The sequence below is a fragment of the Abramis brama genome, assembly GCF_963993115.1.
Source record: "Abramis brama genome assembly, chromosome: 5".
Lineage (NCBI taxonomy): Eukaryota > Metazoa > Chordata > Actinopteri > Cypriniformes > Leuciscidae > Abramis > Abramis brama.
This window is the reverse complement of record NC_139967.1, coordinates 46,446,541-46,462,666: the sequence shown is the minus strand read 5'-3', so window position 1 is coordinate 46,462,666 and position 16,126 is coordinate 46,446,541. Positions and strand designations below refer to the sequence as shown.

General features: G+C 39.7%; 1 protein-coding gene across 3 annotated transcripts in view; it reads right to left on the bottom strand.

The window, feature by feature from the left end:
• Positions 1–16,126, bottom strand: part of LOC311083995 (protein NLRC3-like) — a 441,701-nt gene that overhangs the window by 248,319 nt on the left and 177,256 nt on the right. Inside the window, exons 9-10 of one of the 3 annotated variants that reach the window (XM_084115782.1) lie at positions 7,857–8,030; positions 3–176 (exon numbers count right to left, since the gene is read on the bottom strand). The exons of the other annotated variants lie outside the window; for them this stretch is intronic. Coding sequence (XP_083971908.1) covers positions 3–176; positions 7,857–8,030 — 348 coding nt within the window. The remainder of the gene's footprint in view (positions 1–2; positions 177–7,856; positions 8,031–16,126) is intronic. 3 annotated transcript variants of the gene reach the window in all.

Here is a 16,126-nt window from a genome sequence, read left to right as displayed (position 1 = left end):
ACCACAGTATCTCCAGTTTACAGTGAGGATTCGCCAGTCCAGCAGAAAACAGCTTCACTCCTGAGTCTCCTAGTTTATTCTTAGACAGATCCAGTTCTCTCAGGTGTGAGGGGTTTGATCTCAGAGCTGAAGCCAGAGCAGCACAACCTTCATCTGTGACACCACAATCCCTCAACCTGTAGAGAACAATGACACACATTAAGCCTATATCCAGAGATAAACACGACACTTAAAAAATAAATAACATAATGCTGTCAATATGAAATATATACAAATATTCATTAGAAACAAGTTGTTAAATTAAAACAGTTAGGATTAGGGGGCTCAATATACAGTTTGTACAGTATAAAAATCATTATTTCTACGGAAAATCCCCATAAAACATGGAAACCCAACGTGTGTGTGAATGTGATTTAATGCTTAATGTATTTGTAAACATTTTAAGGAACGTGCGTGTGTGTGTGTGTGTGTGTGTGTGCTTAATGTATTTGTAAACATTTTAAGGAACATGTGAATGTGTGTGTGTGTGTGTGTGTGTGTGCTTAATGTATTTGTAAACATTTTAAGGAACGTGTGAATGTGTGTGTGTGTGTGTGCTTAATGTATTTGTAAACATTTTAAGGAGCATTGTGTGTGTGTGTGTGTGTGTGTGTGTGTGTATGTGTGTGTGATTAATGTATTTGTAAGCATTTTGAGGAACATTTGTGTGTGTGTGTGTGTGTGTGTGTGTGTGTGTGTGTGTGTGTGTGTGTGTGTGTGTGTGTGTGTGTGTGTGTTAGCAGGGGAGGATTGGGACGATTCTAAAGGTCCAGCAAAACTCCATAATTTCCTGGATGATTTTGGCATTTACTTCGTAAAATAATCTTTTAGGAAGCACGCTATAAAGAACGGGTATTCATTATAGTGTGTGCCAAGTGTGTGTGTTCGTTCGCGGGTTATTCAGAAACGACACGGTGCGGAAACGGAAAATCACCAAGCGACACTAAAACTAGTCCAGTGATGTATATATTTAGGCTTTCTGAAACCTTGGAGCCAATTTCTGTGAGGAATCGATCAAAATTCACGATTTCGTTCTAGTCATAGGTGTACATTTGTAATGATGTGCGATTCGTCAATGAATCATTTGAGTCGGTTCATTGCAGTGAATAGGAGAAACCCGTTAATAAACCAGTCTAGATGATTCAGTCATGAACAGAACTGATTTGCTTTACCGAGTTCAAATCACTGATTCAATGATCCTGTCAATGTTGTAGTGAACACTGTCTCAGGAAAGACTAAATGGTCTGGTCATGCTGTCTATTAAACACGATTTAGCACGACGGCTTATTTTCAAAGATCTGATCAAATAATGGTGTTGTACTGAATGCAGTATGTAATTATTTGTATAGTTATAAATGTATAATTTTAGTTAATTTAATAAACTTTCAAACTTTCATTTAGTTCTTTATTGTCTCTTGTTGAATAATAATTGCTATGCTTATAGATAATGATTGTTGTTATATGTGGCAAAAAGATAAGATAAGGGTTTATAGAAAATCCAGAGCTTCCCACTCGTATTTACGACATTAGCCGCTTTTGCACTGTCGGGCCGAACGGTTCTCATTGTAACTGATCCATTCCGTGCCGATCCGGGTCAGCTGGTGCGGTTACGGCTTCATTCTCCACTGTGGGTTTGACAGCAGCCGCTCTTTAGAATGTAATGCAAACGCATCAGTCGTTGCCTTGGTAACGCGGCGGTTTACTGATGATATGAGATGTGAATAGCGATCGCGTTATGGAGAATGATCAGCTATTGCTTTTAATTTTATTATTGCTTTGTTTAGTTCACTCAAAGAGTGACTTTACTTAATATACTTAATATACTTAACCAGCTACAGAGAAACTGGCAGCCAGGCAACAGACAAGTGACCAATCCTGGCGACTTTATGTAGCCATTGGGACTTTAGGACCCAGGAGCGAGTAGCAAGGGCTTAAATGTAGAGGTGTCCATAAGGGCGGGTTTTTGTGTTTTGTCGGCCGCTTGGACAGGAAACGGAGGGGAGTGGAACCGCGATTACCGTAAAACTTCAAATAATAGCCGAGTCCCAAATAGACGCCTGTTTCTTTTAAACGCCTGGTGTGACGACAGGTTTGGGTAAATAAAGGCCGGTCTCAAATAGAGTGTTCTATGTTCTATGTTGTTCTATGTTTTGATTAGATTTCACGTGACAGACACAACAGTTCATGAACGACTCATCACTATGGCAACATAACAAACAGGTTAACGAACTTTCTTTTAGTCTTCAGTTTTTCTTTATTCTCTCAATACCACCATGGAGACAAAAAGAAAAAAGTATGATTTGACATTTAAGCTGACAGTTGTCAAATTTGCCGAACAAAATTCGGGAGAAGCAGCGGCAAGACATTTCTCGGTTGATCCAAAGAGAGTGCGAGAATGGCGTAAAAATAAAGCTGAACTGCAACGTCTGTCCGAGGAAGACGACAAAAGGGCCAGACTGCGAGGTGGAGGGAGGAAGAAGGCCAGTGAAGAGCTGGAGGTGAGCGTGTGTGAGTGGATCCACAGTATGCGGGCAAAGCATCTCAGAGTCTCACGTAAAATGATCAGGGCCAAGGCAAAAGAAGTGTATGCAACAGTGAGTGACGGCAGGGATGAGGAGAGTTTTACTGCGAGCGCTGGCTGGCTGGACAAATTCCTGAAGCGCAACGACTTTTCAGTCAGAAGACGCACAACTGTGGCCCAGAAAGTCGCCAAGCACTTCACTGAGAAACTGGTGAATTTTGTCACATATACAACGCGGATTATTAAGGCAAAGAAAATACAGCCGAAAAACATTATAGCCATGGACGAAACAGCGGTGTGGTTTGATATGGTGGGCTCTACAACGGTGGATGCAAGAGGTGCGCGCAGTGTTCCACTGAAAACCACAGGCCATGAGAAGAGCCACTTAACTGTGGTGTTGGCTGCGAAAGCAGACAGGACCAAATTGAAACCTTACATTGTCTTCAAAGGGGGGATCAAGGAGGTGAAATTAATGCAAAATATCAGTGGGGTGGTGGTGGCCACGTCCAAAAATGGATGGATGAATGAGGAGCTGACTGCAGACTGGCTTCAGAGAGTTGTGGGAAAGCTCAACTTCGCCCCTCGTCTCCTAGCCTGGGATTCATATCGCTGTCATATCAGCGCAGCGACCAAAGCTGAGCTCAAAAGGGGCTACAACATAACCACGGCTGTGATACCCGGTGGCTGTACAAAGTACATACAGGCCCCTGACGTCGTATGGAACCAACCATTCAAAGCCAGCCTGCACGAGTCCTATGACAACTGGATGGCAGGGGATGTGGACAAAGAGTACACAGCTGGAGGAAATATGAGGGCCCCAGCTCGTCGCTTGTTGGTTTCCTGGGTACTTCAAGCGTGGGAAAAGCTGGATATGGAGCGGCTGAAAAATTCCTTTAAGGTATGCTTGCGCGCGCGCGCGTGTGTGTGTGTGTGTGCGAGGGAGAAAGAGGAGATAATAGATTTCATTAACTTCGGGATGTTATCCTTAGGTATGTGGCCTGACAGTAGCTTCCGATGGAAGTGAGGATCACCTAATCCATTGTTTCAAAGAGGGAGAGCCGTGCGCATCTGGGCGGGAGCTGTTAGTGCAAGCAAGGCAGGCGGAGTTAGCGGAGGCTGGAGAGGGAGAAGTGGAGGAGAGCGACGTGGATGAGGAATTCGCTAATGAACTTGTAATTGAGGATCGCGGGTATGATGATAGTGATGAATAGAGTAATTTTCTATCACATGAATGCAGTTGTTTTACAGGGTAGCCTTCATTCTTTCTTGTTGATGTGTTTCGGGCAACAAGTTCATATGCTCGATGGATTTTAGCGGTAACTTATAATATTGTTCTGCCCATTGCTGTCACATCGTTTCTTTTTTCATGCTGCCAATAATCTAAGACATTTCTTACACTAAATGATTTGTTAAACACATTCGTTTAGCGGTAATTTATATTGTTCTGCCCATTGCTGTCACATATCGTTTCGTTTTTTTTTTTTTTTTATGCTGCTAATAGCCAAAGACATTTCTTACATTAAATGATTTGTTAAACACATTCAAATTAATTATAAATAAAACGTAATATGATGTGGTAACCTCCTACTGTCATGCTTGAACATCTCAACACTAAATTAAAGGCCTGTCTCTTATAGACGCCTGTCTCAAATACAAGCCGGTGCAGTTCGGCGATTTGGGTAAACAGAAGCCCGGGCTATTATTTGAAGTTTTACGGTATATGAGCATAGGCAGCCAGGTGTTGGCGTCCCGCGTGTTGAAGTGTGTGTGTGCATGTGCAGTCACCAGTAAATCAATTGTGGAAGCGTTTCCGAGTTTAACGCCGGTAAGTATGCTTCCCTTAAAGAGTGTGGTTTTGATGTGTGTCGTGGGATGCTGTGGTGTGATTTTTATTGTGGTTTATTTTGTAGAATGGGCGGGTAAACAGAACCAAGTTTGATATTTGTCGGGAATTCTCTCTCTCTCGTGGCCAGGTGCGTATAGCCAATAAGGCATTGAGATGGTCCCCTGCTTTACGCGCTGAGTATATTTATATCCCATGGGTTTTTTTTAACAGACTGTGCTGGTGTTACAGGGCGTTTGCATAATTGCTGCCGTGTGTTGGTGCGGGTGGCCTAGCCCAAAGTAGGTATCTGTTAGCCTGATATCCAATTAATTGTTGGACTTTGGCCTTGCAAAGACTCATGTTTGTTTCATGTGTGGCCTGCTGTTATACCAGGTCCCGTGCGTTTCTTCATCCGTGCGCGTTGGTTTGTGCGCGCTCCGGCGTTTGTGTGCTTCAGTGCACACAGGATCATTAGGAGCCTTTTGTGAATGAACGCAGTCTCTCGTGAGTGTTCGAAGGTTTACAAGTGCTTACAATGTATATCATCAGTAGGGTGCATGGGTTATGGGGATAAATAAATAAGTGTGTTTCTGTTTTTAGGTTTTTGCAGTTTGTGTACTCTGTTTGGACATCCAGCCACTGTTTTCTCATGTATGAAACTTTTGTATGTTTTTATTATTTAGTTATATCATGTCTGTGAATTTATATGATTAAGGTCATGTTTTCTGATTATTGATATCTTACCATTGAGACAAATTGTTGTAATTGGGCAGTGTGCAATATTAACGATTGGGACGGGGGAGTGCTAGTGATATGTGCAATTTGGATAGCCTCCTATACAGCTGATTGTAGTAGTATTTTCTGCACTTTACTTGTTCAAACGAAGTGGGCAGTGCTTGAGTTCTCGTAGTTAGTGGGCAGGGCTCAATACTCAATGTATCAAGGTGACCACCCGTGTGGTGTGATTAGAATTGGTGTGTACTAACAAAGCACTTTATGGTTGATGCAGTGTAACCTTGGTTGCTGTTTTTTTTGGTGTGCTGAACCCTTTTGGAGCTTTATACTCATGGTGAAATTAAACGTGGATCCCGGTCTACATTGAGCACTGCGGTCCGGCCCAACTTTAGTGTAGTTTTCATATGAATATTTGTCTACGAGAATTCATGTAACTGCCTCTGATGTATTATTGTCATTAATGGTTGTTTTTTTTTATTCAAAGCAAGTATTTTAACTACTCTGATTGAAGATTACAAATAAATAATGTTTATTGCTTTTGCTACATCAGCCTTCAATTGTTTCATTCATTTGAATATTATTAGCATGGGGTGTATCTTTATTCTGGGGTATTAGTTGGGTCTCCCATCCCAGTCCAATAAATGGGAGTGGCGTAGTTAGACCATATTTTGGGGTAGACTATATTGGTATACTCCCAAAGGCCACATTTACTTCACGGATTCTACCAGCACGGTTCGGCTGAGGATTCATTACCATTATAAGAACCGTTCGGCCCGACGGAGGAAAAGCGACTATTGTGGAGGCGTTCATGTGCGTTCAACTCGTAAATACAATCTTTACGAGATGACATGAAATCACCATATGAGTGTTGAGTGACGTAATATCCCTTTCAAGTGGACGCGCGGAAGAGACGTGAGACTGAAAGCACTGAAAAGCCCTCGCGCTACTCATATGCTGAGAGAGAGATAAGACAGTAGAGCTGCACGATTCATCTTTAAAATACTGTGATCTCCATTCAAACACCCACACGATCTTTCAATTTGTCTATTAAACCTTTGACAAAATCATGTCGCAACATTCAAATCTGTGTTGGCGCTGCCGCTGACCCAGAGAGAGTTGTCATGAAACAGCTTCACAAAAGGTCTTTAAAACCTCATAATAGTATCATTATTTCTGTGATACAATAGTTCAAATTATCATAGAAGTACTGGGATAAAAGTTTAAAGTTCAAATATAAACATCGATGTCTAAGATAGCGATCAAAATAGAGTAAATCAGCCTTTGATAGAAACTTGGCGCCTAAAATAACGCATTTATCGATTACATTATTCCGCCACTAGGTGGCGACAACTGACTGTTAAAACATGTATTTGTAATTGAATTATTTAATCAAGAGAATGTAGCACTGTATGATGCTTCTGAAATAAAACTCAGAAAGATGTGATGAATTGAATTTGTAAATATGACTCATCTTATACATCATGTACAGTCTGTATAAGAGTATGATTTAACTTTTACCCATAGTCTAGTGTAAAAAAGAAGAAATACATTGCAATATCAAATCGCATTGTAGAAACACAATTCTTAAAAATTGCAGTACATATCGTATCCAGCCCTAGTGTGTGTGTGTGTGTGTGTGTGTGTGTGTGAGTGAGTGAGTGAGTGAGTGAGAGAGAGAGAGAGAGAGAGAGTGTGTGTGTGTGTGTGTCTGTGTGTGTGTGCTTAATGTAAGCATTTTAAGGAACTCTTAATATTAATGTAATTAATGTCCAATAAAGGCTGTATTAAAGCACTTAATGACATTTTCTGATTCTCCGTGACCTAATCTAGAGTGAGAACTATTTATGGTTAATACGTTGTTAACAAAGCATTATCTAACTCTTTACATAAGAGCTAATTAAACAATAATACTTGGTTAATTACAGTGACAGTGAACCAAGAATTTGCTATTTGTATATAGTCTCTTAATATATTAACTACAGCTTATATATTATTATATACTATTCATTAACTATAAACTAATAGTTTAAAATGATTTATAAGCGCTGTGTTACTGTATACTTGTGATAAAGTGTTGCCATTATTTCAGACCGGTCGCATTAAGTGTAATTGTTCCTTTTGTGTGTGATGGAGTGATTCTTCTTTTTCAAAAACAACACAAAAATAAACAAAGTAAAGATGAATTTGACTGATAGCATTATTATTATTATTATCAAGATGTCCATAGATATGGTGATATATTGTTATTGTGTGTTATTTTGGCCATGATAATCATGTAGTGATAAATCTGATATGGTGACAGCCCTGGTTCAGGTGAAACACACACCACTTCCCTCTTTTCAGCTGCACACACACATTTTGAGGCGATGCTCAAGCTTTTACAAGGGTCAGTTTGCACAAGCATTACAAGGCAAGTTGATTTACAGCAAACATTTGTAATTTAAAAAACCCTCTTCACTGTATCCTGCATCTGTTGTCTGGTTTGTAGTTCGTCCAGTTTATTTAACTGTTAGTTTTAATAATATAGTAAGATGTAAATGTTCCTCTTCAGGGAGACTCCTCACCGCTGCCTTCTACAGCCGGCAGGATCTGACGGCTCAAGCTGGAGTCTGTCTCTGAACCACCGGATGGGGCTTACACCAAAGATATAGTGTATACACTATCTACTGTACATATTAATACTAATACTTATTAATACTTATTCACTCCGAGTCTTTATGGTAGAGATGATCTTACCACAGTATCTCCAGTTTACAGTGAGGATTCGCCAGTCCAGCAGAAAACAGCTTCACTCCTGAGTCTCCTAGTTTATTCTTAGACAGATTCAGTGTTCTCAGGTGTGAGGGGTTTGATCTCAGAGCTGAAGCCAGAGCAGCACAACCTTCATCTGTGACACCACAATCCCTCAACCTGTAGAGAACAATGACACACATTAAGCCTATATCCAGAGATAAACACGACACTTAAAAAATAAATAACATAATGCTGTCAATATGAAATATATACAAATATTCATTAGAAACAAGTTGTTAAATTAAAACAATTAGGATTAGGGGACTCAATATACAGTTTGTACAGTATAAAAATCATTATTTCTACGGAAAATCCCCATAAAACATGGAAATCCAACGTGTGTGTGAATGTGATTTAATGCTTAATGTATTTGTAAACATTTTAAGGAACGTGCGTGTGTGTGTGTGTGATTAATGTATTTGTAAACATTTTAAGGAATGTGTGTGTGTGTGTGTGTGTGTGTGTGTGTGTGTGTGTGATTAATGTATTTGTAAGCATTTTGAGGAACATTTGTGTGTGTGTGTGTGTCTGTGTGTGTGATTAATGTATTTGTAAACATTTTAAGGAACGTGTGTGTGTGTGTCTGTGTGTGTGATTAATGTATTTGTAAACATTTTAAGGAGCATGTGTGTGTGATTAATGTATTTGTAAGCATTTTGAGGAACATTTGTGTGTGTGTGTGTGTGTCTGTGTGTGTGATTAATGTATTTGTAAACATTTTAAGGAGCATGTGTGTGTGATTAATGTATTTGTAAGCATTTTGAGGAACATTTGTGTGTGTGTGTGTGTGTGTGTGTGTGTGTGTGTGTGTGTTAGCAGGGGAGGATTAGGACGATTGTAAAGTTCCAGCAGAACTCCATAATTTCCTGGATGATTTTGGTATTTGGGTGAATGACGGATAAGGATTTAAAATGTGAAGAAAAATAAAATTGGTAAAAAATTAAAATTGTAAGACTTTCTATACTTATTAGAGTGTTGTGTATGTAATGCAATGGTATTTACACATTTCTAGAATGTAATTAATCATTTTTTTTGGTGAATCAGATTTTTTTCCCCAATGAAAGCGTAAGCGAAAGTTCTACCGGAAAGACTTCTCTGCCACGTCATTAATTTACAATTCCACGCTTCCAATCACAGCCTGACATCAAATATAAAAGACTGATCTTACCGTTCCATTTTATTGCCTGCAGGTGTCGTAGTAAAGTTTTAGCTGCCATTTACGCTTCCTTTCAGTTCGCAGAAACAGACGCCGGCGTTCACTTACTCGCGTTTCGATTCCAAACATAACAACAAAAGTCACATCGTCGATTTGATCTTAGCAACTTTCGCGATGCACGAGTGCGACACACTCGTGTAAGAAACAAGCGTGTGACTGTGGCAGCTTTAAATCTCATGAGAGTCGATCTCCATACAGCGTTTCTTTCAAGTTCAAGTTCCACTTTCAAGGCTTTTACGTAGGTACGCGTTTCCAGCGGCCACTGCTTACATGTCCCTTTTTTACTATGAATAAACTTCATTCAGGTAAGTATATTAACTTGCTACTCTACTGTTTAAAAAAATAAAAATAAAAACTGCCGATACATACTGCAGTCTGCAACGCAACATTGTAACGCTTTTTAAACGGGGCCGGATAGCTCGCTGAAATGATTGTAGCAAGTGTATACAAAGATTCACGTAACTGATATCCCACAGCGCAGTGGTAATCTATTTTCAGAGTCGTCGATCCCACGCACTCATGGGCAGTTGCAAAAAACTAACAACTGGGTTACTGAATAGAATTAAAACAAAATAAGTGCAACTAAGATATTAAATCGGCTTTATATGTTATGCCATATATTACAGCTCGCGCTCCTCATCTGCTCACTCACCATTGTGAGAGTGCCTTCCATCTTAAAGGAGCAGTAGCCTACCTATTCAACTTGTTTTACGCCCTTCTCTGAATTCGTTATTGTTTCGGCATTTACGGAGATGTTTTTGTCATTCACTTCCCGACCGCCGGGAAGATCTCGATTTATACAGACTTCGACCAATCAAAGGGGGCATATATTTTACGTAGGCCTATATCTCAGCTCGTTTTCTGTAATATAACTATCTATTTTTCAAACATAAAACAACAGCAATTAATACCGTTAAATTATAACTTTACAAAAAAAAAAAAAAAAAAAATTGTAAATGATACATGTAAATATGACCATATCATAAAGTAAGAAGCTGACCTTAAAGGAAGCAAGTTGGTCGTTGGATGTTATGCGTTTGCCGTAGTAGACATGGTTATGAAGGGTATATGTAGGGCTTATATGGGTATATGTAGCAGGAGTATACAATACAAAGGAAGTAAATGATAAATTTACAGTGCTGATAATTCTCTATAAACCGTTCCACACTCCATATATTTATTATTATTATTATTATTATTTTTTTTTTTTCTTCTTCATATCATCAAGATCTTTTTATACTTACATCTAAGTTCTTCAGTAACAGAAATATGGTACAATCACTGTAACACAAATGTTCTTGGCGGCTACTTTAATCCACCAATATGTGTCTTAGAAATATTTATGTAATGGGTATTCGATATTAAATGTACAAGGCAGACTAAGGATGCTCAGGTCAAAGGTCACAGACTTTGCCAAAATGTGCTTCACACAGTAGAACTAACAGTTATAAGTTTAGATTATATAATTCAAACCAATCACCAGACAAATCACAGTCAAGAAGACTCGAGTGACATTATATTTACTCATCTGTATGATTTAAATGTTCACATATTTTTCTACTCAAGGGACTTACTTGGTTGCATGGCCAGCGATCTCTCGGCCGTGAATAAACTTCATTTCTACAAGATCAACTCGAGAGTAATGTCAGGTGTTCGCCGTGCAGCTGAGAAATAGATTCTACGCTCAAAAGTTAACAACAGAATATCAAGCATGATTGAGGTTGTATCTTATCGGTATGCCGTCACCTTACTTCAGGTAAGTATTGTACTAAGATTAATAAGATTAAGATTTAGTAGTTTTTTATATATATATAATAATAATCATAATAATAATAATAATAAAAAATAAAAAATAAAAATCACGCTTCACAGAAATTATCCTATAGCGGCTGCTAACATCCTTTTGGGTTCGAAGTGGTGGCAAAACTTATGTTGTATGTGCTAACGAAGCTAGGTTCCATCACTAAGGCAGATCTTGTTAGATGATCATGCTATTCTTGAGACGTTTATCTGGCAATCAGTAGTCTCCAATTTCATGATTAAGGTCGCGTGAGCACATTCCTGAAAAACTGCATTGCTATAGCTACGCACTTTAGTCTTCAGGTGGCTCTGCCCTTCAGCAACCCTTATCCATCATCCTGCCCTCCTCTAACAGTGATCATGTAAATTAGTCGCTCTGCTCAATCCAGATAGACTGTATATCACTGAAGGCGTGGCTCCCTACACCTTAAAAGCTTATATTTCTGCAGTATTTGTTTATAATGTTTCGCTTTTCTTTTCAGATTTCTTTATTTCCCATCCTGATCACGGCCTGTTGTTCCTTCCTCGTCTACAATTACGAAATGTGTGGTGGGTCTCCAGTGTCCCCATGGTGTGTTAGGGGTTTGGCTTGGAATGTCGTAAATATATTTTCATATACTATGCTGGAATTGTCATTGAGGGTGAGTAAAGCGCATAGTTTTTGTCTGCCCCTTTGGATGCAGTCGGGCTGCTGCTCCCGGCACAGGGCTGAAGTTTCAACAGCTCGTTTTGTAGCTTCGATTACCTCTCACAGACCATTTCAAAACTTTTAGCTTTGTTCAAACCCGAGTTGGACAAGGATGGAGAGACTCAAGAAGCGTCAAAATGTAGACCCCATTTCCGGATGGTTGGTTGATGAATTATGTGGTTGTCTTCAAGTCATTAATTGGCTCATTCTGTCTTGATATGCTATAGATCATATTTCGGGAGCTGGATTTATGTGACTTTGGGGTTTGTGATGCCACTAATCCAGAGGGAGTGCCGCGCAGTCCCTCTCAGCGTTGTTGCAGTCCTTAAAAAGCATTCTCTTTAAATTAAGTCTTCCATGCTTGAGTTTGTGCGTTGTAACTTTGCAGATGTTGTTTATGCTTTAACCGCAACATTACAGAAAAGTTAAATCCATTTAACCCTTCTTTTATGACTTCCCATCCGTAGTGGTCTCTACTCTTCCTATTTTCATATTCAGATTGTAGCCTACTAAATGCTCAACAAGCCCTCTCAACCCATAATCGAGGTAATTTTCTTCGCTAGCTCCTGGTGGTGGTTAACGATCCATACATCTATCATACGTCTGCTTTTCGCTGCTAAATCTGTTTAGTTATACACGCAGTCAATTTCTTTATCTCGTTCTTTACCGTCAACTCAGCCCATAATTGATTAATGAAGCAAAGCTTTGTGAAAATACCATAATAACAACGCTCCAAGGTTATTCGTATCCCTGCTTGCTTATGTCTATCGTGACTTTCTTTTGCTTGCTTTCTTTCTTTGGCTTTCTTTGGCTTGCTTTCTTTCCTTGGCTTTGGCAAGCCTTTGGCTCGCTCAGTTGGGGATATTTTGGGGATATTTAATTAAATTTTATCAATCTATAAATTCCTCTAGAAACAAACCTAGTTGTATTATTTTAATTTAATACTGTGAAGCTGCTTTGATACAATCTGTATTGTGAAAAGCGCTATACAAATATACTTGACTTGACTTTCGTTTCTGATAGCTGCAATAATTCTAAGCCTATCGCGGCTTCTGAAATTCTATGATTACTGCCATTTTTTTTATGGCCAATCGTGGCCTATTTCATTAATGCTATTGAAGCTTTCGACTTAATTTTGTTTTCGACGCATGAACTCTGCCTATCGAGGCATCACTTGTATGAGCTTTCATGATTGTACTCTAAAGGCAAATATTTCATGGTCGATCGCAACCTTAGTTCATAAACGCATATCGTAGCTTTCCTGATTGTAATCATCTTAATGTCATATCTCTGCCTATCGTGGCTCCTCGGAAAAGTCGCCCTGGCTTCAGCCTTTATCATTATAAATGTAAGGTCAATCATGGGCCTATTTTACGATCACTGGTATTGTTTCATGGCTAAACGTAGCCTATTATATTAATGCTATCAAAGCTTCCGACTAATCTCGGTTCTGATGCATGTACTCAGCCTAGAGAGGCATCAGACTAGCGAGGCATCACTATTGAACAAGCTTTCATGATCGTACCCTAAAGCCAAATATTTCATGCTGATCGCGGCCTTCATTCATAAACGCAAATCGTAGCTTTCCTGAATGTTATCATCTCAATGTCTTATCTCTGCCTCTCGTGGCTCCTCGAAAAGTCGCCCTGGCAACAGCCCTCATCATTTATAGATATATGGTCAATCACAAACCTATTTTATGATCACTGTCATTGTTTTATGGCTAAACGTAGCCTATTATATTAATGCTATCGAAGCTTTCGACTAATCTCGGTTCTGATGCATGAACTCAGCCTATCGAGGCATCAGCCTATCGAGGCATCAGCCTATCGAGGCATCACTATTGAACAAGCTTTCATGATCATCGCAGTCAATCGTGGCTTTCTTGCTTTATTTCGATCTTTACGTCAACTCAGCCCATAGCTGATTAATGTAGAATAGCTTTGATGAAAATACCATATTTAACGCTTCAAGGTTATTCGTATCCCTGCTCGCTTATGTCTATCTTGACTTTCATTTTTGATAGCTGCAATATGTCTAAGCCTATCGTGACTTCTGAAACCCTACGATCACAGCCATTTTTACGGCCAATCGTGGCCTATTTCATTAATGCAAATTACATTTAATCTTGGTTCTGACGCTTGAACTCAGCCTATCGAGGCATCAGCCTATCGAGGCATTAGCCTATCGTGGCATCACTATTGAACGAGCTTTATGATTGTACTTCAAAGTCAAATATTCATGGCCAATCGCGGCTTTTACATTAACGCACATCGTAGCTTCCCTGATTGCCATCATCCCAATTGCCATCATCCCAATATGTTATCTCAGCCTATCGTGGCTACTAGGAAAAGTCGCCGTGCGACAGCCTTATTTATAAATATAAGGTCAATTGCGGTCCTAATTTTAAGAAAGACGGGGACTGATGCATATGCTATTTCATTTTGTTCTTATTTATATTTTATCTTCTCTCTATCTTCAAACCCCGGATGTATGCATCTTAAAATCTCAGCCTATCGAGGCTTCGTTTAAAATCTCCACCTCAAGTTTCGCGGCCAGACGTGGCTTGTTCATGTTTAAAAGATAAGCTCAGTTCACATATATAGTGACATTCCCACACTCGATCTTGTTTAAGTTTCTAATCAATTATCTTTATCTCAGTATATCTCGTAATTTCAGTCTCTCACATACGGATACTCACTTTAGATAAGCAATAAAGAAGTCGTCTAAATTGTCTTTCCTATTTTTACTAATTCTCCTGCATGCTTTTCAGAATCCTTATAGGTATGTACGGAATTCATCTCATATTCCTTACTTTTTGGGGGTAGGCTCCGCCCCTGCCTCTATCATCAGGCAGGACCTACAAGCTAACTTTCAGACCCGGACGGAGGACGGGGCCTACGCCAAAGAACTCTGAGACGGAGCTTGTCGGGCATCTACTTTGTCTGTATAATCCTTTCATAAAATAAATTCTGTCATTCGAGAATCCTTCTGAGTCTTTTTGGTAGAAATGAAAGCGTAAGCGAAAGTTCTACCGGAAAGACTTCTCTGCCACGTCATTAATTTACAATTCCACGCTTCCAATCACAGCCTGACATCAAATATAAAAGACTGATCTTACCGTTCCATTTTATTGCCTGCAGGTGTCGTAGTAAAGTTTTCCCCCATCCTCCCCACCACCACCAGAATGGCGCCCGTCCACTCGTCGGGGGGGGGTAGGCTCCGCCCCTGCCTCTATCATCAGGCAGGACCTACAAGCTAACTTTCAGACCCGGACGGAGGACGGGGCCTACGCCAAAGAACTCTGAGACGGAGCTTGTCGGGCATCTACTTTGTCTGTATAATCCTTTCATAAAATAAATTCTGTCATTCGAGAATCCTTCTGAGTCTTTTTGGTAGAATTAAAATGTCATTCCTGGGTAACGTAATGAATTTTTAAATTAACTACATTTCTACCATTGTTGGCATATACAAATGTACTGATCTCCATATTTGGAGCTCAACAAACAATTAGTGCTCGGAAAACTACATTTTAATCACAATTAATATAATCAATTTGAGATTTCATATAGACATGGGCTCATTTTTGGCTGCTGATAACTCAAAATTCAGAACCAAATAAATAAAAAAAACCTGGAAAATGTTTAAAAATGTTTTCCAATAAAGTAAATAAAACTTGTTTTATCATTAACTCAACAAAAAACTGAGTTGTGTAATCTAACACACAAATATGGGTTAAAATAATTGCCCGTGTCATTGTTAGCCGGAAGGACATTCTGCAATATTTTTCAGGATTAAACAGCTTAAACATTTAGGGCCCATTTTAACGATCTGAAACGCAAGTATCAAACGCGTAGTAACTTTGTGGGCGGATCTTGCGGATCCCGACGCAAATCTAAAATGTGTTGGTCTGAAGTAGCTTCATTACTCATAGGTGTGGTTTGGGCGTAACGTGAAATAAACCAATCAGAGCGACATCTCACATTCCCTTTAAGAGCAGGCGCGCTTGTTCCATGGCGGATTGCTATTATAACGGCGGATTTGCAGGAGCGGTTCACAGCCGAGGAGACCGGCGTTCTCGTCAGGGCCGTAAAACACAGAGAAGTGACATTGGGGATGGAGAAACAGACCCAGATTAGCTTCGCTTAAACAGGCGTATCATAATTTGGGTAAATGTGTAAGCTGGATTTATGCCTATTTTTTCACATCTATGAACACAACAATGATTTCCCTCATGTGGAATATTTTTGCTTGTAATAATGTATGGTTTGCAAAAATGTGAACTGCTAGCGTCTGTGTGTAGATGAGAGAATCAAAGTGTGTGTGCGTTGTGCTCACGCTACATTATGGCCAAGCATGCGCCCTTAAAATAGCATCTGAATAACATGCGCCACTGACTTTAGACGAGGTTTCTCCTGGTCTGTGCACGCCTCCTCTCTTCGCTGAACCCCCCCCCGGGAGCGCAAGTTCATTCCCTAATTTACCGACGTGCGTCTGCGTCGGTGTACA